This window comes from Diplodia corticola (assembly GCF_001883845.1).
Source record: "Diplodia corticola strain CBS 112549 chromosome Unknown scaffold40, whole genome shotgun sequence".
Lineage (NCBI taxonomy): Eukaryota > Fungi > Ascomycota > Dothideomycetes > Botryosphaeriales > Botryosphaeriaceae > Diplodia > Diplodia corticola.
This window is the reverse complement of record NW_017971519.1, coordinates 33,635-53,968: the sequence shown is the minus strand read 5'-3', so window position 1 is coordinate 53,968 and position 20,334 is coordinate 33,635. Positions and strand designations below refer to the sequence as shown.

General features: G+C 57.2%; 7 protein-coding genes across 7 annotated transcripts; 6 read left to right on the top strand and 1 right to left on the bottom strand.

The window, feature by feature from the left end:
• Positions 1–69: 69 nt before the first annotated feature.
• Positions 70–529, bottom strand: BKCO1_4000017 (peptidase inhibitor i9; the record flags this gene model as incomplete). The annotated part of the gene is made up of 4 exons (XM_020275424.1): positions 70–157; positions 290–358; positions 410–450; positions 515–529. 4 exons carry the CDS (start codon positions 527–529, stop codon positions 70–72), a joined length of 213 nt encoding a protein of 70 aa, XP_020128464.1.
• A 556-nt stretch (positions 530–1,085) lies between these two features.
• On the top strand, positions 1,086–4,748 carry BKCO1_4000016 (ribosome biogenesis protein; the record flags this gene model as incomplete). Its single annotated transcript, XM_020275423.1, has 4 exons — positions 1,086–1,146; positions 1,201–1,271; positions 1,323–1,412; positions 1,464–4,748. The coding sequence occupies 4 exons, from the start codon at positions 1,086–1,088 to the stop codon at positions 4,746–4,748; spliced, it is 3,507 nt and encodes a 1,168-aa protein (XP_020128463.1).
• Positions 4,749–5,455: 707 nt separating this feature from the next.
• Positions 5,456–7,167, top strand: BKCO1_4000015 (mediator complex subunit med21; the record flags this gene model as incomplete). The annotated part of the gene is made up of 4 exons (XM_020275422.1): positions 5,456–5,558; positions 5,632–6,134; positions 6,206–6,500; positions 6,608–7,167. 4 exons carry the CDS (start codon positions 5,456–5,458, stop codon positions 7,165–7,167), a joined length of 1,461 nt encoding a protein of 486 aa, XP_020128462.1.
• A 2,206-nt stretch (positions 7,168–9,373) lies between these two features.
• On the top strand, positions 9,374–11,172 carry BKCO1_4000014 (acetyl-hydrolase; the record flags this gene model as incomplete). Its single annotated transcript, XM_020275421.1, has 4 exons — positions 9,374–9,516; positions 9,574–10,300; positions 10,391–10,870; positions 10,945–11,172. 4 exons carry the CDS (start codon positions 9,374–9,376, stop codon positions 11,170–11,172), a joined length of 1,578 nt encoding a protein of 525 aa, XP_020128461.1.
• A 2,287-nt stretch (positions 11,173–13,459) lies between these two features.
• BKCO1_4000013 (transcription factor nrm1 whi5) lies at positions 13,460–14,706 on the top strand (the record flags this gene model as incomplete). The annotated part of the gene is made up of 2 exons (XM_020275420.1): positions 13,460–13,726; positions 13,819–14,706. The coding sequence occupies 2 exons, from the start codon at positions 13,460–13,462 to the stop codon at positions 14,704–14,706; spliced, it is 1,155 nt and encodes a 384-aa protein (XP_020128425.1).
• A 249-nt stretch (positions 14,707–14,955) lies between these two features.
• BKCO1_4000012 (a1pp-domain-containing protein) lies at positions 14,956–15,950 on the top strand (the record flags this gene model as incomplete). Its single annotated transcript, XM_020275419.1, has 2 exons — positions 14,956–15,623; positions 15,731–15,950. The coding sequence occupies 2 exons, from the start codon at positions 14,956–14,958 to the stop codon at positions 15,948–15,950; spliced, it is 888 nt and encodes a 295-aa protein (XP_020128424.1).
• A 2,021-nt stretch (positions 15,951–17,971) lies between these two features.
• BKCO1_4000011 (amp-binding enzyme) lies at positions 17,972–19,984 on the top strand (the record flags this gene model as incomplete). Its single annotated transcript, XM_020275418.1, has 4 exons — positions 17,972–18,064; positions 18,129–18,266; positions 18,331–19,554; positions 19,646–19,984. 4 exons carry the CDS (start codon positions 17,972–17,974, stop codon positions 19,982–19,984), a joined length of 1,794 nt encoding a protein of 597 aa, XP_020128466.1.
• Between the last annotated feature and the right edge of the window lie 350 nt (positions 19,985–20,334).

Sequence of the window (20,334 nt, the reverse complement as noted above, 5' to 3'; positions counted from 1 at the left end):
CGAGACGATTTATCTACACATCGCAGCGCGGCATCGATCCTTTCGACAGGCGAGCAAGCCAGAGCAAGTCTACTGGGTCTTGACGACCTGGTCGGCCTCGACGGTGACGTGGTCGTTCGTCTCGAGGCTGTGGACGGTGTCTTCGGGGAACTCGGCGCTGTGATGGCTCTGTCAGATGCATGGACAACAAGGTGTTTGGGCAATGGTGTGGTGGCTGTGTCTCGATTATGATGGAGGGGTGTGTGGTGCGGATGGGGTCTCTGTGGGCCGGAAGGTGGGGTAGTCGTACGTGAAGCCCTTGATCAGCTTGAACTCGTGGGTGACCTTGCCGCCCTGGTCCTTGACCTGCTTCTTGGCACTGTGCTGGGAGTCAGCGTATGTTCGGAGGCCGAGATGACAGTGGTCTTACCTGTCGAGCTGCTCAGCGCTGGCGCCTTCCTTGAGAGTGACCTGAATGCAGGGTTAGCAACGACAACAAGGCGTGGCATAGCAGCAACAGCTATCATGTACGTACGTTGATGACAGGCATTCTGGCAGTTGTGGTGATGGATCGACGAAGGGTTTTTGAGAGCAGGATTGTGATGAGCTGAAGATGGTGGTGATGATGGGGAAGAGGGTCCGAGGTGAGTGAACGGGCTTATGTACCTATTGTATCAGGTTGCCCCTCCCCCTCCACACAATCAAGGCCGCTGCTAGGCGCTCGATGACGTGCGCTTGCCCAGCTGCGGAGCCAACGATAACGTGGCGGTCAGCTGGGCGCCGCAAACCGCCTCATGTTCGTCGTCTGAGACGCGAGGTATTGGCTAGCGCGGCGGCCATCGTATCACTGCGGCCTAGCCCTCCGCGCGACGCGTCCAACGCAAGCTCCCCGCGGGTGGTGCTGAGCACGAGCCTGAGAGTGCGGCGCCAGCTGAGCAGTGCAATGAGGGGCAGCCAGCCCACCGGGGTCGGCGAGTCGGCGACCCTCTTATCGATAACAAACCACCCTTGCGCTATTGTGGACTAGCGCCAAGGTCTCCAGCCAAAATTTCCTCCGCGAAGCTGTCGCGACTTGCGATCTGCGTGAGGCTCACAGCGCAACAAACATGTCCGAACAGACTAACAAGCCTCATCGTACGGGCAAGGAGAAGAAGAAGCCGACGGGGGGTACGTTCACCCGATTTTGCCATCTCGGGCTGCTGGGCTGACCGCAATGCACAGGAGCAAACCCCAAGGCCTTCGCCTTCGCCAACCCGGGGAAGCTGCAGAAGCAGGCCACGCGCTCTCATGACGTACGCACTACAGTGCTTCGAAGCCGCATGCAGATACTGACTCTATTGTAGATCAAAGAGAAGCGCCTCCATGTTCCCTTGGTGGATCGCCTCCCCGAGGAGGCACCACCCATCGTCGTCGCTGTCGTCGGCCCTCCAGGTGTATGTACCCCAGTGCTCCGATTATGAGATAAACCGCTCATTATAGTGCAGGTTGGCAAGTCGACTCTGATTAAATCCCTCATCCGTCGCTACACGAAGCAGACCTTGTCGCATCCCATCGGCCCTCTAACCGTCGTTACCTCCAAGCGCCGCCGGCTCACCTTCATTGAAACCCCGGCAGACTCTCTCGCAGCAATGATTGATATTGCCAAGGTCGTGGATATTGTGTTGCTCATGATTGATGGCAACTACGGCTTCGAGATGGAGACCATGGAGTTCTTGAACGTGCTGAGCTCCACGGGTATGCCTGGAAATGTCTTTGGCATCCTGACCCACCTGGATCTATTCAAGAAGCAGTCGGCGCTCAGCATTCAAAAGAAGAGGTTGAAACATCGCTTCTGGAGTGAGTTGTACCAGGGCGCGAAGCTGTTCTACCTCTCTGGCGTGGTGAACGGAAGATACCCGGATCGCGAAGTCCTTAACTTGTCGCGATTTTTGTCCGTCATGAAGAACCCAAGACCGCTCGTGTGGAGGAACTCCCATCCTTACTGCGTGGCCGACCGCTTCCTCGACATCACCCCACCGACCCATATTGAGGAGGATGCAAAGTGCGATAGAACCGTCGCGTTATACGGCTACCTGAGGGGCACAAATTTCCCAGCGCAGGGTGCTAGGGTACACGTGCCGGGTGTAGGAGATCTGAATGTGTCGATGATCGAGTCATTGCCAGATCCATGCCCTACGCCATTCCAAGAGAAGGCTGCTCAGCAGATTACCGGAAAGTCGAAGAGCAGGAGACTCGGAGAGAAGCAGAAGGTCCTCTTCGCTCCCATGTCCGACGTTGGCGGTGTTTTGGTCGACAAAGACGCCGTCTACATTGATGTGAAGAAGCCAACATTCGACCCGAATGCAGACTACGAAGAACGAGGCTTGGGCGAACAACTTGTTGTCGGATTGCAGGGTGAGAGAAGACTGCTGGGCGAGGCTGACAAGGAATTCAAGCTCTTTAGCAACGGCGGAGCAGTCAGCAGCAATGCGGCAGATGATGACGCTGATGACAAGGGGCGAACCAGTCGGCGCCACGCTCGTCTTGCGAGCAGAGTCGAGGAGGAGGACGAGGAAGAGTATGGCAGCGAGGATGAGGAGGACGAGGACGAGGAAATGCTCGGAAGCGGCGAAGAAGATGACGAGGACGACACCGGACACATCGAGGAAAGTCGGCTTGGCCGCGCGTTCCGCAACAATGACGATAAAGCTGCGAACGGGGATGAACAAGACGACATTGCATTCGCCGACAGCGACTCCGATCTCGGTTCGATTTCCTCTGTCGAAGATCAAGACCTCGAAGACCCCGATGACTTCAGCGACGAGGACGGTGAAGACGAAGGTTCCTCGGACGACGAAGGCGCACTGAAATGGAAAGAGAACCTTGCAGAGACTGCGAGAAAAGCCCACGGCAAAAAACGACCTTACCGGACGACTGAGCTCGCGCGTCTAATGTATAATGACTCTATGTCCCCAGCTGAAGTTCTCCAGACATGGAGGGGAGAGCAGAAAGATGAAAATGCCGAAGAACAAGACCCAGACGAGTTCTTCAAGGCCGTCAAGAACAACTCTACGGCGGATGGCGAAGACCGCGCCATTCCGGAGTATAACTACGAAGCTCTGGAGGAGAAGTGGACCGACGCGGATAACCTGGAGGCTCTGCGCCGCAGGTTTGCATCGACCAGACTCGGAAAAGATGATGATGATGAAGGCTCAGAAGATGAATTTGAAGGCATCGAGGATGACGATGAAGGCGACGGCGCCTTTGAAGACCTTGAGACCGGAGAAGTTGTGGGTGAGAAGGAGAGTGAAGAGGCCGAGGAAGCCAAGATGCAGGAGGAGCGTGATAAGAACGCGAGAAAGAAAGAAGAGCTCAGGCTCAGGTTCGAAGAAGAAGATCGTGCCGGCTTCGCCAACGACAAGACCAACGAACGGGCAGAGGGCGGGGAAGGCGAAGAGTTCGGTGAAGACGACTGGTATGACGCACAGAAGGCTGCTATTCAAAAGCAGCTGGACATCAACCGCGCTGAGTTCGAGCAATTGGACGACCAGTCCCGAGTCCGCGTAGAGGGCTACAGGGCAGGCACATACGCTCGCATTGTACTCGAAAACGTACCCTACGAGTTCTCGGCCAACTTCAATCCGCGTTTCCCGGTCATCATTGGCGGTCTTACGCCCACTGAGGACCGCTTTGGGTACCTTCAGGTGCGTATCAAGCGCCACCGCTGGCACAAGAAGATTCTCAAGACAAACGATCCTCTCATCTTCTCTCTGGGCTGGAGGAGATTCCAGAGTTTGCCCATCTACAGCATTTCAGATTCGCGAGTGCGCAACCGCATGCTCAAGTACACTCCTGAGCACATGCACTGCTTCGGTACATTTTACGGACCGCTAATCGCACCAAACACGGGTTTCTGCTGTGTGCAGAGCTTCTCCAACAAAAACCCTGGTTTCCGAATCGCGGCGACCGGCGTGGTCTTGAATGTTGATGAAAGCTTTGAGATCGTCAAGAAGCTCAAGCTGACTGGTCACCCCTACAAGATTTTCAAGAACACGGCTTTCATCAAAGACATGTTCGGCACATCTTTGGAAATTGCCAAGTTCGAGGGAGCTAGCATCAAGACTGTGTCTGGCATTCGTGGCCAGATCAAGAGAGCGCTCAGCAAACCAGAGGGTTGCTTCCGTGCAACTTTCGAGGATAAGGTGCTCATGAGTGATATTGTCTTCCTGAGGGCGTGGTTCCCTATCAAGCCACACAAGTTTTACAACGCAGTCACCAACCTGCTGGACCTGTCGGGCGCAGAGGATGGCGAGGATAGCGCTTGGAAGGGCATGCGTCTCACGGGCGAAGTGCGTCGGGCAGAGGGCATTGAGACACCCCTGGAAAAGAACTCGGCCTATCGCAAGATTGAGCGCGCGGAACGCCACTTCAACGCACTGAGAGTGCCGAAGAAGCTTGCGAAAGACCTGCCTTTTGCATCGCAGCCGACGCAGATGCAGAAGCAGAAGAAGGAAACGTATATGCAAAAGCGTGCGGTTGTGGCTGGCAAGGAGGAGAGGGTGGCCCGGAATCTCATGCAGCAGGTCATGACGCTGCGCAACGAGAAGGTGGCGAAGCGCAGAGACGCGCAAGAGAAGAGAAGGGAGGGCTACCGGAAGAAGGTTGCGGAGAACGAGGAGAAGAGAGCGGAGCGAGAGAAGCGCGAGAAGGCCGAGTACTGGGGCAAAGAGGGCCGGAAGAGAAAGGCTCAGGAGGCGGCGGCGAACCGTGGCGGGAAGAGACGAAGGTGATGGGTCGCGTTTTTTGGGTTGATGTTTTTCTTCGCAGATTGACGCGGCCGAGCTCGTGGTTATCTGGGGGCGGTTACGTGCATGGCGGCGCGAGCTCGTTCTTGCAAACAGGCATTTCCCGGCGTTCATTGGGGGCGGCAGGGATTCTACCCGAGATCTAGAGTTGCTTTTTCCATATGCACATCATCGAAAAGCGGACTGCAGCAGAGGGGTGGGGAGGCGTGTATCGGGTAGCAGGCAATGGCAAAGCTTCATTTGACGCGATGGCCCGTCGCGACGGCAGCGCACAGGCACCCGCGTGGCCGTCGTCCCGTCGGTGTTTATTGCGGCGCGCGCGCGCGGCTATACGGCGGACACGGCGGACGCTCAAGGCACGGGAGCACGCGGCGGAGACCGCGTACGTCTCGCGCCGCTGGCCAAACTACCCTCACCGTTCTTTGTTGGCCGCCAGACATAGGACGCTTGCATCGCGGCACGCGTTACACCTGCATCCTCCAGTCCTCGGCCTCGCTTTTGCCCGGGTTTCCGCTTGCGCTGCGTGCGAAGACCGCTCGCTCGCATCGCATCCCGCTCACCCCCCGGTCACGCGTCAGGCGGGTCCGAACAGCAACGACGCCGTCATCCGCCGTCGACAGCAGCGGCGCGAACACGTCCCAGAATCGTGCCTCCAGCTCTCCCACCACTGCGCCCGCCCGATCCCGTCCGCCATGGCATCTGTCGCGCCCGACGCGGCTGTCTCGCTGCGGCCAGACGCTCAAGCCGCGGTTCCAGGCTTGGCTCCCGCGCCGCGAGCGCACCCCGCCGCCCACGGTGAGTTCATCGCGTCGACTGCTCTCTACATATGTCGCGCCGAAGGACTGCCCGAGACTGACGCGCGTCGCAGAGAGCCATCGCGATGCCGTTGCCCAGCCCAGCAACACCACCATCACCACCGACGTGAACGTGCTGCCCGCGTCACAGGAGTCTGACATCTCCGCGTCCAGCAGCGTCAGCTACGCGCCCGCTCTCCTGTCCTCCCAGAGCAATGTTTCCACCGAATCAATCGTCGACACGGAGTTGACCTCGCCTGCGACCTCAAATGTCTCGAGCCAGTGCCCGCCCTACAGCCAGCCTGTCCCGCCACCCGCCAATCAGGAGGACGTCCGGTCACCATCCAGAGCAGTCACGCCCCAGCCCTCGACAATCATGGCCGAGAAGCTCCAGAATGCGTCGTCCGCGAGCCCCATGGCCGTCGACACTCCCACAATATCGCAAGGAACGAAACGAACCGCGAGCGGCGCGGTGAAGATCCCCAGCAGCAGCGCCAGCCTGATGACCACCGGACTCTGCACCAGCGTCCCCTCGGCAAACATGGGCGCGCTGTCAAGCCTGAGCAGGATAGGAAAGGTGAGAATACGACGCGACGCGACGCGGACGCGTCCTTGAAGCAGCTTCATTGACTGTTTGGCGTTCTACAGCTGTCTGCCGACTTGAAGACGCGTCTTTCCTATGCAATGGTCAAGGTGCAGAACGGGTGGGAGCATCAGTCGATCGAGGAGCTGGAGACGGCAGCCACGTCACAAAGGACGTCGCGCTCGGCCACTCAGACACCTACCTCGGCAAAGTTCAGGAATGCGACGGACGACTCTCCCCACGCGTATGATCGACGCACCAGACGCCCAAGCGCGCTGTCCGACCCGTCAGATCGGTATCTGGGAACACCAGGCGCGCAAAGGAGCCCGTCAAGGATCCGAATGTTTGGTCCAACGACAGGTAAGGTGGGCCCTTTGGCATTTTTAAACATCTCGTCGGGGGGATGCTCTCTTCTTTTTTTCTCCCTGACCTATCTAATCATTTTCCCATTCTCTTCCCGCACACAGGCCTCACCCAGCTGGACCCAACCGACGAGGATGCGCGCCCCTCGACCGCCTCCACCTTCAGCAGCTCCGCATCGTCCGCCCCGACCCTCGCCCCGGCATTAGACCTCAGCCCCACCAAGCGGCATCGCCGCTCCACAACATCATCTTCCCGCCCGCCGCCGCCCATGCTCGGGTCCCAGCCCCGGCCCGAGGTGCGCGTCACCAAACCTTTCCCCGACATCCTCGGCGCACCCGCAACGCCGGCGGCCGGCGGTACTACCAGGCAGCCGACAGGCACGACTACTAGTACTCAACGGCCCGCCGGCATCCTCCGCATGCCCAGCCAGCAGGCCGAGATGGACGCCGTCGACTCGCTGCTCTTCATGAGCAGCAGCCCGAACAACTCGGCGCACCTGGCGCACGCGCCGGGTGCGGGTGCGTCGTCGACGGCGAATCCCAGTCCGCTGAAGATGGAGTTTACGAAGAGAGTCGCTTTTGACGATAGTAGCAGTAGCAGCAGCGAGACGGAACGCGGGAAGAGGAGCTCTGGGGCTGCTGCCGCGCGGGTGCGGGTCGCGTGAGGTTCTAACTAGTAGGTAGGTATGTGAGTAAGTAAGTCTCGGCCCGCATGATGCGAGATCGGAGCAGATAGATGGCCGGTCCGGTCCGGTCGCGGCGCGGGTTTTTATTTTTTGGCTTGCTTGGCGGAGAGTGCTGGTGGTAGATACGGGAGAGGGGGGAAAGGGCGGTTTTGATGGAAGTCAGTATCGCACCGCACCGTTGAGGTTTGCTAAACTGTTTAGGGTACGTGGTGGGGGGTTTTGGCTGGGAAGCTTGGGTCGAAGGCATGTGCAAATCAGGCGTTTGGGTGATACCATTCTGCGTGTGAACTGGCATATATTTCCAATTTTTTTCTTTGTTTTGTTGGAGGGGCAGTTTTTTTTTGGTGTGGCGTTGAAGGAGTTGGTGATTTGTTCTTTTTCTGCATAGCGGACATGGCGGCGGGCTACGTTTTCTTGCATCTCGGGTCGCTTTCATGGTTCCTATCACTCATCTGGCTGTTTGTCCCTTTTTTTTTTGTTCCCTTTTGCTTTTGCAGGCGTCGCGCCTTGGTCTCTGCTCTCTCTCTCTCACACACATCGGAGGAATCCAGCGCTTGTGTTTCTGGCCTTGGTACTTGGACGAAGGAATGGGTAACCGGTCAATGGAATAGGCGGGTAAGGGGAGTACAGGTGCGACGAGGAGTCGGTCGTTTGACAGTTATATAGACTTCAAGGTCCTTTCCATCGACAACTGGGGCAATCATGGGGGATGTACATAATGAATGTGATGACACATACATCTCAGCTGCATGAAATCGTTTACTTCTACGGTTTGTCACCACTGCTCGTGGTATTATTTTTTTCTTCTTCCACCTTCCCATGAATCAGGTGGGTGGAGTGATTGTGGGGACACGTCAGCTGTGATAGGTAGTAGTGTTGACTTTTTGCCTTTCTTTTCTTCTTCTTTTGTTGTCTCGGAGGGGGCGTGCACACACCGGCCCGGTCATTAGGGCTGAGGATGTGTGCCGGCCGGGTCCGACCACGGGTAATTGCATGTTGTTTGCATCACGGTGAGGAGAGGTGGGGGATCAAGTTCTGGGGCGTTCGTATGAATATAGGATAACGTCAGAGCTACATGAAAGACGTCTTCTGCATCTAGATCCGATCGGGAGCTTCAGCCAGGCCCCAGTTAATAGTGTAGGCTTATCATTGCAACGATCACGACGATGCAATCAAGCAAGCAAAGAGATACTTCGAGAGTCCCGATCCCGCTGTTCGAGCGGCGGCGCTACAATACAATAGGTGGTGGATGGATGCTGGGATTGGGCTCCACTTGGACCCTGCGGGGTGGTGGGCGTTGGGACCGCAAGAATTGGGTCCGGTCGGCGATTGCTGACGGTGGGGAGGGGTTAGCTGGAACGTTTAGAATTATTGTGATGTTAAGTTTCGCAAGGCGCGGCTGGTGTCAGGGGAGGTGTCAGCGCGGTCGTCGGTGCGGCCGCCTCACTGAGTCGCAAGGCCACGAGGCGTTGGCGCTAGCGACGGATGCGATCACAAGGGCCTCGTTACGGAGCGGCATGAGGTGATGAGGCTCGTCGGGAGGCGGCCCGCGCGCAGTGGTTCGACGTCAATCGCGTTTTGGAGAACTGGAGAGGAGGGGCGTGGAGGCGGCCGGTTCCGCGAGGCAGCCAGGAGGGGGATGGAGAGTTGACGTTCTGTTGAATTCACGCAAGGCGGCTGGATTGGTCAACTGGCGCACTCATTGGTGGGGCCAGAGAGACGCGAGATGCACGCGCAACTCGACGCGTTCTGGAACAGGGCGCTCGGGCGGAGCGGCGGGAACTCGGCGGACTGCGGCGATGTGATATCATACCACCGCCCGGCCCTTCGACTCGTCGCCCACCCCCTCGTCAGCTCCTTTGGCCGCGCTATCGCTGAGCCCTGTGCCGCCCGGCATTGGGACGCTGTCGGGCCCATCCCGGCCACACCCCGGCCTGCTGCCCCAGAGTCGTGCTCAGTCGCCAAGGGCCTGTGGGGTCGTCGCGCGCACATATACCACCTCTTCCATTCCTCCGTCCGAGCAAATTGTCATAGCTTCCGGCCGCTGCTCATCTCCCGCCACAACGCTCTCTCTCCCCTCCTCTCCGCAGCTTCAGCCCGTCCTTTTCAATTGCCCGTCTCCCCACTCTCTCCGTCTTTCCTTTCCGTCTCTTCCGCCGCGTCGTTCCCGAGAGCTCCAGCAACAATGGCTGCGTCCGCACTCCTCCGGAGCAGGGTCAGGCGTCCGTCCTACCTGCAGAAGCTCGCAAAGGCCGAGGACCTCATCGACCTGTTCCCGCACAACTCGTACATCGGCTGGTCCGGCTTCACCGGCGTTGGCTACCCCAAGTAAGCCTCTGCTTTGACCCCGCCATTGGCCCGCCAATTGCTCACCCAACACCGCAGGAAGGTGCCCACCGCCCTGGCCGACCACGTTGAGAAGAATGGCCTGCAGGGCAAGCTCAAGTACAACCTGTTTGTGGGCGCGTCGTCGGGCGCCGAAACGGAGAACCGCTGGGCGCGCCTCAACATGATCGAGCGCCGCAGCCCTCACCAGGTCGGCAAGGAGATTGCCAAGGGCATCAACAACGGCAACATCAACTTCTTCGACAAGCACTTGTCCATGTTCCCCGTCGACCTGATGTACGGCTACTACACGCTCAACAAGCCGCACAACAAGCTGGACGTGACCATCGTCGAGGCTTCGGCCATCACCGAGGACGGCGGCATCATCCCCGGCGCCAGCGTGGGCGCCAGCCCCGAGCTGATCCAGATGGCCGACAAGATCATCATCGAGGTCAACACCGCCGCCCCTTCGTTTGAGGGCCTGCACGACATCACCATGACCGACCTGCCGCCGAACCGCAAGCCCTACCTGATCATGGCTCCCGAGGACCGCATCGGCACGCCGCACATCCCCGTCGACCCCGAAAAGGTCATTGCCGTCGTCGAGTCCGACTACCCCGACCAGACCCAGCCCAACACCCCCGCGGACGAGGGCTCGCAAGCCATCGCCTCGCACCTGATCGAGTTCTTGAAGCATGAGGTCGACCGCGGCAGGCTGCCCGCGAACCTCCTGCCCATCCAGTCGGGTATTGGTAACATTGCCAACGCTGTTGTCGGTGGTCTTTCCGTAAGTTTCTCAGATTCACACCCAGAAATCCGGGAGGGAAGGGTGGAAAGGAGACGTGGGGTGAAAGGCAAAAACTAACGAATCACACAGTCCGGCGGTGCAGACTTCAAGAACCTGAAGGTCTGGACCGAAGTGCTCCAGGACTCGTTCCTCGACCTCTTCGACAGCGGCAACCTGGACTTCGCGACGGCCACGTCGATCCGCTTCTCGCCGGATGGCTTCAAGCGCTTCTACGACAACTGGGAGCAGTACGCGCCCAAGCTGCTGCTGCGCTCGCAACAGGTGTCCAACTCGCCCGAGATCATCCGCCGTCTGGGTGTCATCGGCATGAACACGCCGGTCGAGGTTGACATCTACGCGCACGCCAACTCGACGTGCGTCATGGGCAGCCGCATGCTCAACGGCCTCGGCGGCTCCGCCGATTTCCTGCGCAGCTCCAAGTACTCGATCATGCACACGCCCAGCACCCGCCCCAGCAAGACCGACCCTACCGGTGTCAGCTGCATCGTCCCCATGTGCACGCACGTCGACCAGACCGAGCACGACTTGGATGTCGTCGTCACCGAGCAGGTACGTCATTATATGCACCACCCACTCCCTCGTTTTCTCAAAAGAAACAGCGAAAAACTGACATTTCTGAACAGGGTCTCGCCGACGTCCGCGGCCTCTCGCCCAAGGAGCGCGCCCGCGTCATCATCAACAAGTGCTCGCACCCCGACTACAAGCCGATCCTGGAAGACTACTTCAACAAGGCCGAGTACGAGTGCCTGCGCAAGGGCATGGGACACGAGCCGCACCTGCTGTTCCAGGCGTTCAACATGCACAAGAACCTGCAGGAGAACGGCACGATGAAGATCAAGAACTGGGACTGAGCGGCTCGCTTCTTTGAAAGAGGGGAAATTTTCAAAAGTGTTGATTGTGGATAATTGCATAGGGATGGCGAACGAACTTTGTTTGGTTTGAATGGATATATATATATATACACTTAGTCGTTGTGTGTAGGGGGGATTCTTTTTTTGGGGAATGATTGATGGCTTTCCTATTTGATATGCTCCGGGGTGCTTGTGTCATGAGGCTCGAAGTTAATCGGTGCTAACTTGGCTACTCTTAGGGCCACGCTAGGTTGCTTTAGTATCCATGGCTCTTGTCAGAGCAGATCCACTGCTCACAGCTGACCAAGGGCTTGTCCTTTGCCCGCGATACCGTCCAGGAAGCTTGGATATATATATGCCCTCACAACAGGGAAACAGATGTTCGCCCCCGGTATATTCGACCGAATACTTCTCGTTAGAGGCACAAGGCTGAACATATCATAGGGGAAGCCAGTCCAGGGCCGTGAATTATTAAAAGCATACTGCACCACCAATGGGCTGTCGATACCGCCAACCATACACTTCGATGTAACGGCTGCTCTTCATATATGTCGGCATGCATGGGATTGTGTGCAAGTTGCGATGTATAAGCCGATAAGTCTAACCTAGCAGCGCAACGGGTTTCTTTCAGCTACACAGCCCGGGGATGAGTCTGTAAAACACCATTATGCAGACGACCCCTAGTGCGAAGATCCTAAGCACGAGGATAATCTTTAGGTATCTTAATGTAATAGGTCAGGATTACATTATTTCGTTTTCATGGTGAGGCTCTACAGGCATCCTCTTCTAGTATCTTGGCGACATTGTCATAGGTCAGGGCCACAGCCACACTCGACCTCGGCCAGGATAGCGATCCTTCGGAGTTTAACCCCACAGCGACGACCTTTTACAAGCCTTCCTTCCGTATAAGAGCCAATCGCGCCCTCATTGGTGTGTCGCACCGCATTCCCCGCCAGTAAGATCGGAGCGGGCGCTTATATACAACCTTCGCCAAAATTGCCGATGGATTACGTTATTGACGCTCTTATATACACTTCCGCCTTGCTACGAGAAGATTGTTTCAATGTTACTATAGTGGCATTTGCAACAAAACATAGCGTCTACAAGTTAAGACACGGTTGCTCTATCATTCTCCAAAAACATCTCGCTAACCTTCGGCAATGTTTGAGCATCTATTCAAACGGTCATCCACACTCTCGCCCGGGGATTATATTAACCTCATCGGCGTCATCATTGCCTTCTTTGGTGCTCTCTTCAGCATTGCGTTGGCATACCTCACATTTCACCGCACTCGTCGCCGTACGAGGCATAGTAAGTGGATTTACCCCTGTGGCCGATCAGCGTCATGCTAAGTGTTAGTACTAAGACCCGGACACGACTGCAGTTGAGCTGCAACTCTTGGCCACCGAGGCACAACCCTACTTTCCCTATAGAGGCCTCAATCCAGCTTTTCAAACCCCACGTACCTCCAGGGAAACCGAAATTTCAGCACCACTTGATCGGACACTCTCCTTTGACTACTCGATCAACGGACAAGCCCATCCAACGATTAATCGTGAAGAGCACAATCAAGGCACGGTCGATCAAATATTCGAGCTTCCAGCCTGACAATGTCATCTCGGGACCTTCGTCACATGTATTTCAGCTGGCTTTGCGTGCACATCCATAAAGAGGGCAGACGGGCTGGACGGCACTTGTGGCATTCTGGATCAGCCCTGTTATACATTGGTGGGACAATCCAGTGGGTCACAACGCGACTAAGATGCGCGATTGAAGCTTTGCGGAACTTGTGAGCATATCGCTATACTCCGAGAGTCCAAGGGGCTGGGTTGGAAATAGTGGGGATGGATGGGATGATTATTTCGGATATTTAGCTCTTGGATGCTGAGGTTGTTGGGAATGGATCTTTCTCAAACTCTTGGTCGTACCCTGCTGGAAACTCCAACGATTCTCCTCGCTTGTTCACGTCACATACACTAAAAAGAGCCCTCTCCCCCGATAGTTCTTCCAAGCTCTCTCATTCTCTGCTTCATTTCCTCAGCCTCCAATTCGTCCGCAATTTCTACGAACGCCAAATCCCTCACCGACTTGTGTAATGCGCAGTTGATGAGCAGTGTATTGAACCCGGTAAATTAGGTATGCTGGTTCAATATTGCTGAGTAATTCTTGGATCCGAATTTGGAATACGGAAAGTAAAGGTCCACGATGGTGTTGAGTTCGGCGGGTGCCGGGGCGCGGACGTCATCGGATCGGCTGCCCCGCTCTAGGATTTACTCAACACCAAACAATGCCACCCGCACCTACGAAGCCGCAGACAATCGGCTCGCGCGCCCCATTCGACCCAGACGAGTTCTTGTCGTCATGGAGCCTAGAACTACTCCCTCAAGATGACGATCTCCGTGGCTCCCTCACAAAAGCTTTCAATCTTCCGGCAAAGGATAGCTACGTATACCGCGCCACCGCAGAGGTCACCCTAGACCAGGTGCAACATGCGATTGGCTTCGGCGGCCAGCACGGCCTGCATGGCTGGTATGTCGACGACGAGAACAAACCAGTAAGCCGCCATCATTACGGGCTTTGCGCCCAAAACCAAGACCCCGCAGCTCGAGATTTCAGCACCCACCCTAACCTACACCTTCCAAACAGATCCCGCCACCTCCCAGCACAGACATAGCCGCATACACAAACATCTTCTCCCCAAGCACCTCGACCGCCTCCGCCCTGCGTGGCCTGGCCTCCAACGCGAAGAAAGACTCGCTCCGCGCCGCCATCGCCGCGCACCTACAATCGCAATTCCACCTCGCGTCCCCCACCGCCGACACCGCCACCACCACCACCACCACGACCCCGCTCACGCTCACGCTCCCCAACAAGCGCAAGCAGCCGCTCGCGAACCCATACTACGACTACTGGGCGTGGTCGTGCCGGGCGCTCGAGTGGGCGGGGCCGTGGCCGGGCACGGCGCAGACGCGCATCTCGCACCACGTGCTGCCCGTCTTCTACCACCACTTCGGGTGCGCGGTGCCGACGTGGGACGCGCTGTCGGCGGTCGCGCAGCTGACGCAGCACGCGCCGCCGGCGCCGCGGCCCAAGCGGTGGCCGGGGCGCGAGGTCGTCGAGATCGGGTCGGGCAACGGGTACTGGGCGCTGCAGCTGCGGCGCGCGGCCGGGTGTCGCGTCGCGGCCGTGGACAATGCGCACAGCGAGTGGCGGACCATGTGGATCGGGGACACGGTGTGGATGGATGGGGTGGAGTTTCTGGAGGGCCGCGGCGGCGCGAGGGAGGATGTGCTGTTGTTGGTGTATCCACAGGTCGGTGCGGATTTCACGGGGAGGGTGTTGAGGGCGTATCGGGGGGATTACGTGGTGGTTGCGGGGACGCAGAACCGGAATGGCTTCACTGGGTTCAAGGACGAGACGATTGCGGAGTGGATGGCGAGGGAGAGGAAGGAGTTTGAGCGAGTCGCGCAGGTGCCGCTGCCGAGTTTTGCTGGAAAGGACGAGGCGCTGTTTGTGTTTGTGAGGAGGAGGTAGGTAGGCCCGTTCTGTGTGTCACTTCTAGACTAGCTCCCCTGCGTATGTAAAGACGCTCATTCCCCGACATTTTTAACTTCCTTCAACGGCGCCCTTACTTCCACGGGCGGAGCTTCACTTTATACTCAGTTACATCATCGACGTGGCCCAAGCTCCTCCTCTGCACAGCTTCACCCAAGCTGCTTCCCACCTATTACCCGCACCACCAAACCAACACCACACACTCGACACACTCAACCAACCAAACACATGCCCCCACTCGCCAAAATGGCCTCCAAAATCGTCCCCCTCGCCGACATCCCCACGCTCGCCGCCCTCTACGCCAGCAAGAAGCTCACCCCGCCCTCGTCCCCCACCGCCGGCGCTGCTGCCTTGCCGCCGCCCAACGCCGCGCACAACGCACGCATCTCGCTCATCCGCACCGACATCACGACGCTGCGCGTCGACGCCATCGTCAACGCAGCCAACGAGTCGCTCCTCGGCGGCGGCGGCGTCGACGGCGCCATCCACTGCGCCGCCGGGCCGGACCTGCGCGACGAATGCGAAACCCTCGACGGCTGCGCCACGGGCTCGGCGAAAATCACAAAGGGTTACGAGCTGCCGGCCAGGCACGTCATCCACGCCGTGGGGCCGATATATTGGGTCGCGAAGAGGCGGGGCGGGGCGGGCGAGCCGGAGCGGCTGCTGCGCGGGTGCTATCGCAGGGCGTTGGAGCTGGCGCGGGAGAATGGGTGCAGGAGTTTGGCGTTTAGCGCGCTGAGCACGGGGGCTTATGGGTATCCGAGTGGGGATGCGGCGGAGACGGCGGTGGGCGAGGTGAGGAGGTGGTTGGATGAGGACGAGGAGGGCGGGCTGGAGAGGATTGTGTTTTGCAATTTCTTGGAGAAGGATGAGAGTGAGTATTTGAGGGTGCTGCCGTAAGTCTTTCTTTTTTTTTCTCTCTTTTTTTTTCTGTCCCTCGGTTTTCGGCTTGGATGTCCTATTTCGTATGCTGATGTCTGGATTTTGGGTGCGCGCGCTGCAGGAAATACTTCCCTCCTACCGCCGAGGATGGCGTTGCTACCCAACAGGGCAAGGAGACTGAGACCGAAGCGGAAGACCTGGCCAAGCGTCTGCCTGACCCTCCCACTGCTGAACCCAAGCTCGCTGGCTCGCCTGACACCAAGAGACAGAAGACTGAACACAACACACCAAAGGTCAAAGAGGCCAAGCCCGCATCCGTCGAGGATGTTGAGGAGGAGTAAGAGAAGAGCCTTCAGGGGAAACAAGAGACATCATTAACATCAACAAAGGAGTCATATGATTTAACCAGACCGAGAAATGACTTTCTTGCGCATGCGAGAGGAAAAAGAACGGAAGGGGTTTGAAAGAAGTATTTAATATTCACCACTACAGCAGCTTTTCGGTTGAACTGAACGCTTATGAGCGGAAGTTCTCTACCATCGAAGCTCGCGGGTATTCTTCTCAAGTCTCTTAAGAAGAAATCAAAATCCTAATTGAGTTCTCATCAGCATTCGATCTTCATTAACAGATTTCGAAGGAAATGCCATTATGGGTAATAGCGTGGCGCCGTAACTCAAGGTCGACAGCATAACTTGACAGCTCGTTAACCATTTCAGCTTGATAAAGTGAGCTACCTTCATTTGCCCGACAGCTCTACCTTGTCAAAAGACTACGACAATGTACATGCGTGTCTGATCCATCACTTGAACAGAATGCTTGAAATACCGAACATTATCCTCGGGCAAATTTCAATGCAACGTACTACACCGGAGGACTGTGAAAAGAGGAACAATTTGTGTGAGAATACGCAGTCCACAAAGGCAGTGCGGCCTGTACCCCACAAGATGCATTGAACCAGACAAGACAGTATTTTAAGATATAGGACCTGTAGGGATTCTCGTTCGAAGTCTCTGTCAAGAAGGTTCTTCATTTCCCTGTGGTAGGGATTTATCTCCTTAAGTCAAAGGTGAAGGGGGTAAACAAGCTTTCGCGGCCCATGTTTCATCCACTCAAAATGCTTAACTTCCACACAGCCTTAGGTGGCTGGCTAGGCAGCGGTGCTTGGCTTCTTAATCAGACCGAACCATGCTCGGAACTTTTCCCGAAAGGAGCAAGCTCGCAATGTATATCCGGACGTCTGACCTTTCTTATACGGCTTCAATGTAATGCAATGCAACTCTGGCGCAGTGCCCCCTGGCCGGCGGTGACAGACTTGACATTGTAGGGAGCCTAAATGCGAGAAGGGATCACTATTATTTATGTGACTTTGAACTACTACTACGTAGTCTTCGAACACTTTGACATCTTCCTCTAACGCAGCCGAACAACAACCCAGCAAAACTCAAGGCCGAGCTGGTGGATAAGCAAGGAACTACAAAGTCTAGAGCGTATGCCTAAACACCTTCGTAATTTTGGAACGATGCATGCGGCCCTGGCCAACGCTCTGTAGCATTTGATATCCGGCGTGCACCAGAATCGTCCATTCAGGAACGCGCGCCATCGCCAAGAACATGCCTGCGGCTGGAGTACTGTCGTAATTATTTACCTTGATTACAGCGGAGGATGAAGATGAAGGCGGGAGACGGGCAGATAGTGCTTCCTTTGTCAACGAACAAGAGTTTCAAACGAGGATACACTTACAAAAGAGATCAGTGAAAGGGGCAATACGATCGTTGTGGAGCGGCACGATCTTGACCGAAGCACTCTTCGATCTCGTGGAGCATGGTATCCTCTCTCATCAGCCACCTTGGGTTGCGCATTACGCGGCATACCTGCTGAAAAGATAAGCAGTAGCTAGACAGAAGAGGAATAGTGATGGACCGATGGATTAGATACTTTCTCGTGCGCCACATTTCTCACTCAGCGACAGGGCTCCATAAAGTCCGAGCCAATCAGCATTCGGGGCTAGACACGCGAACGAGCCCTGTTCTTGTACTTCTTACCCATGTTTTTATCTTTGAAGGTGGGACTTTTGATCATGCTGTTGAGCCTGCCGGATAACTCTAAAGCCTGTGCGAAGAGGCTAGCCGTTGTAGTTGGCCGTTATGGAATGCACGATCTAACTGCGTTCTTGCGCTTAGAATTCGCCCCCAACGTAGCCGAGTAGCCGTACTGACCGGGAATAAAACCCCTGTCAGATTTCGCGGGGTATGTAAGACCATGTAAGACGGTGAAGAGATAAATACAATCTCACCTGTACCTATCCCTTCTCACCTATGCTCCCCTCTCCTCAAACTATCGATTGTATCCATCGCATTCCACGATGCCGTACCTATCTCCAGAGCATCCCGAGATCAGCACAAAGGACATTTTGTCCTGGGGGTTCGACGATGCCAAATATGACCAGGATAAGCCCGTAAGTACCCAAGTACCTCCTTGCAGCTCAACCTATGTGGGGAGTCTGACGGAAAACGTGGTAGCTCTGGGTTGATGCTTCGGACCCCTCGCGCTCGGTGTCGGCCAACGAGGCCCGTACCATAATCAGGCAGCTGGTTGCCGGCTTCCAGGAAGCGGGTCTCAAACCCGGCGATACTGTCTGCATAAGTTCGTTCAGCGACGTGCGTCTGCGCCTCTCTGCACCAGCATGCATCTTGGCTGCATCTCGCTTACAGAGCTTAAAAGATATATTACTCCGTCCTCGTCCTTGGCATCATAGCCGCCGGCTGCGTCTTCACCGGCACCAACCCGGCCTACACCCCCTTCGAGCTCGAGCACCACCTCCGCGCCTCGCGCGTCAAGATGGTCATCGGCGAGCCGGAGCTCCTCCCCGCCATCCTCGCCACCTCCATGGGCACCGAGCTCCTCGCCCACGAACACGCACGGCGCATCCTGCTCTTCGACCACCACGTCCCGCTCTCCACGCCGCCCGCTGACGACGTACCCTCCACCACCACCCACCCCTCCTGGCGCACCCTCCTCCACCACGGCTCCCGCGACTGGCACCGCCTGCCCGCCCCCTCGCCTTCCAGCACCGGCCGGCCAGCCCCCAACGCCACAACGCCCGCCATGCTCCTCTTCAGCTCCGGCACCTCGGGGCTCCCCAAGCCGGTGCCGCTCACGCACGCCAACCTCATCGCGCAGCACGCCCTCGCGCACGCTCACACGTCGCCGCACGCGCACCTCTCGTCGCAGCCGCCGTGGCACGCGCACGCGCGGCGCCTCTGCTTCCTGCCACCCTTCCACGCCGCCATCGCGCCGTCGCTGCACGTGACGACGCTGGCGGCGGGGGGGACGACCTTCGTGCAGCGGCGCTTCGACGCCGAGGCGGCGCTGCGGGCGGTGCGCGCGCACGGCGTCACCGACGTCATCGTCGTGCCGCCGTGCGTGCTGGCGATCCTGAACCTGCCGCCCACGGTGCTGCGCGATCCGGCGTGCGGGCTGGGGAGCGTGCGGTGGGTGCGGTGCGGGGCGGCGCCGTTGGGGGCGGGGACGCAGGCGGCGTTGCAGGCGTTGTTGGATCGTCCCGTGGGCGAGGGCGGGACCGGCGGCGTGGGGGTCGTGTCGCAGGTTTGGGGGATGACGGAGACGACGTGTGTTGCGACGCAGTGGGGGCCGGGGGAAAGGGATGGGGAGGGGCTCGTGGGGAGGGCGGTGGCGGGGTTGGACGTCAAGGTTGTGGGGGACGATGGGGAGGAGGTTGTGGTGAGAAGGAGGGGGGAAGTGGTGAGGGGGGAGATTTGTGTGAGAGGGCCGACGGTTGTGATGGGGTATGTGGATATGGAGAGGGGTGGGGTGAGTAGAAAGGAGTGGGATGAGGAGGGGTTTTTCCATACGGGGGATGTGGTTGAGGCGGTGGATAAGGGGGATGGGAGGGGCCCGGTGTTCCGGGTGGTGGATAGGAAGAAGGTATGTGACTGCTCCGGTTGCTCCGTATTCCACACTCGATCTTTTTTTTCTTTAAGGAAAATGCTCGAGAATATGCACTAACGAGTAGCAGGAACTTATCAAGGTTCGTGGCTTCCAGGTTGCCCCACCAGAATTGGAGGCGGTCCTACTGACGCATCCGGACTTGCTGGATGTGGGTGTCATTGGGGTGTTCGACGAGGAGACGCAGTCTGAAGTTCCCCGTGCATACGTTGTGAAGAGGGCCGGTGCGACTGATTTGGTTGCGGATGATGTGAAGCGATGGGTCAGTGAGCGGCTGGCGAAGTACAAATGGTTGGCTGGAGGAGTAGTGTTTGTGGACGCGATTCCAAAGACAGCAAGTGGCAAGATTCTGAAGAGGGTCTTGAGAGACGTGGCGAAGCAGGAGATGGGAAGGGTGTCGAAGCTCTGATTTCTGTGCCGGACAAAGTTGACAGCGGGGATTGCATCGAGGCCCTGCTCTCCTGTTATGTTCTCGTGTACTGCCGTTACCTTTTATCCCGTCGTTCTTGATGTTTTCCTTTTCCGCGTAGCTAGAAAGATCTCAGTGCTTGACAACTCGCCAAGCCGAGTCGTTGTCCAAAATTATGTTTGGCTCTCCAAGAATCTCATCATGATCACGTGCTCTCGTGTTTACGGAAGAACGGATACTGTCGTAGCTGGCATCAGCTTCATTGTGGATCCAGTAATACTAGAGTTGTTTCGAAAATCTTTTCCCTTGGCGGTCTTGACCGCACAAATCCAAATCGTATGAGATTCTTA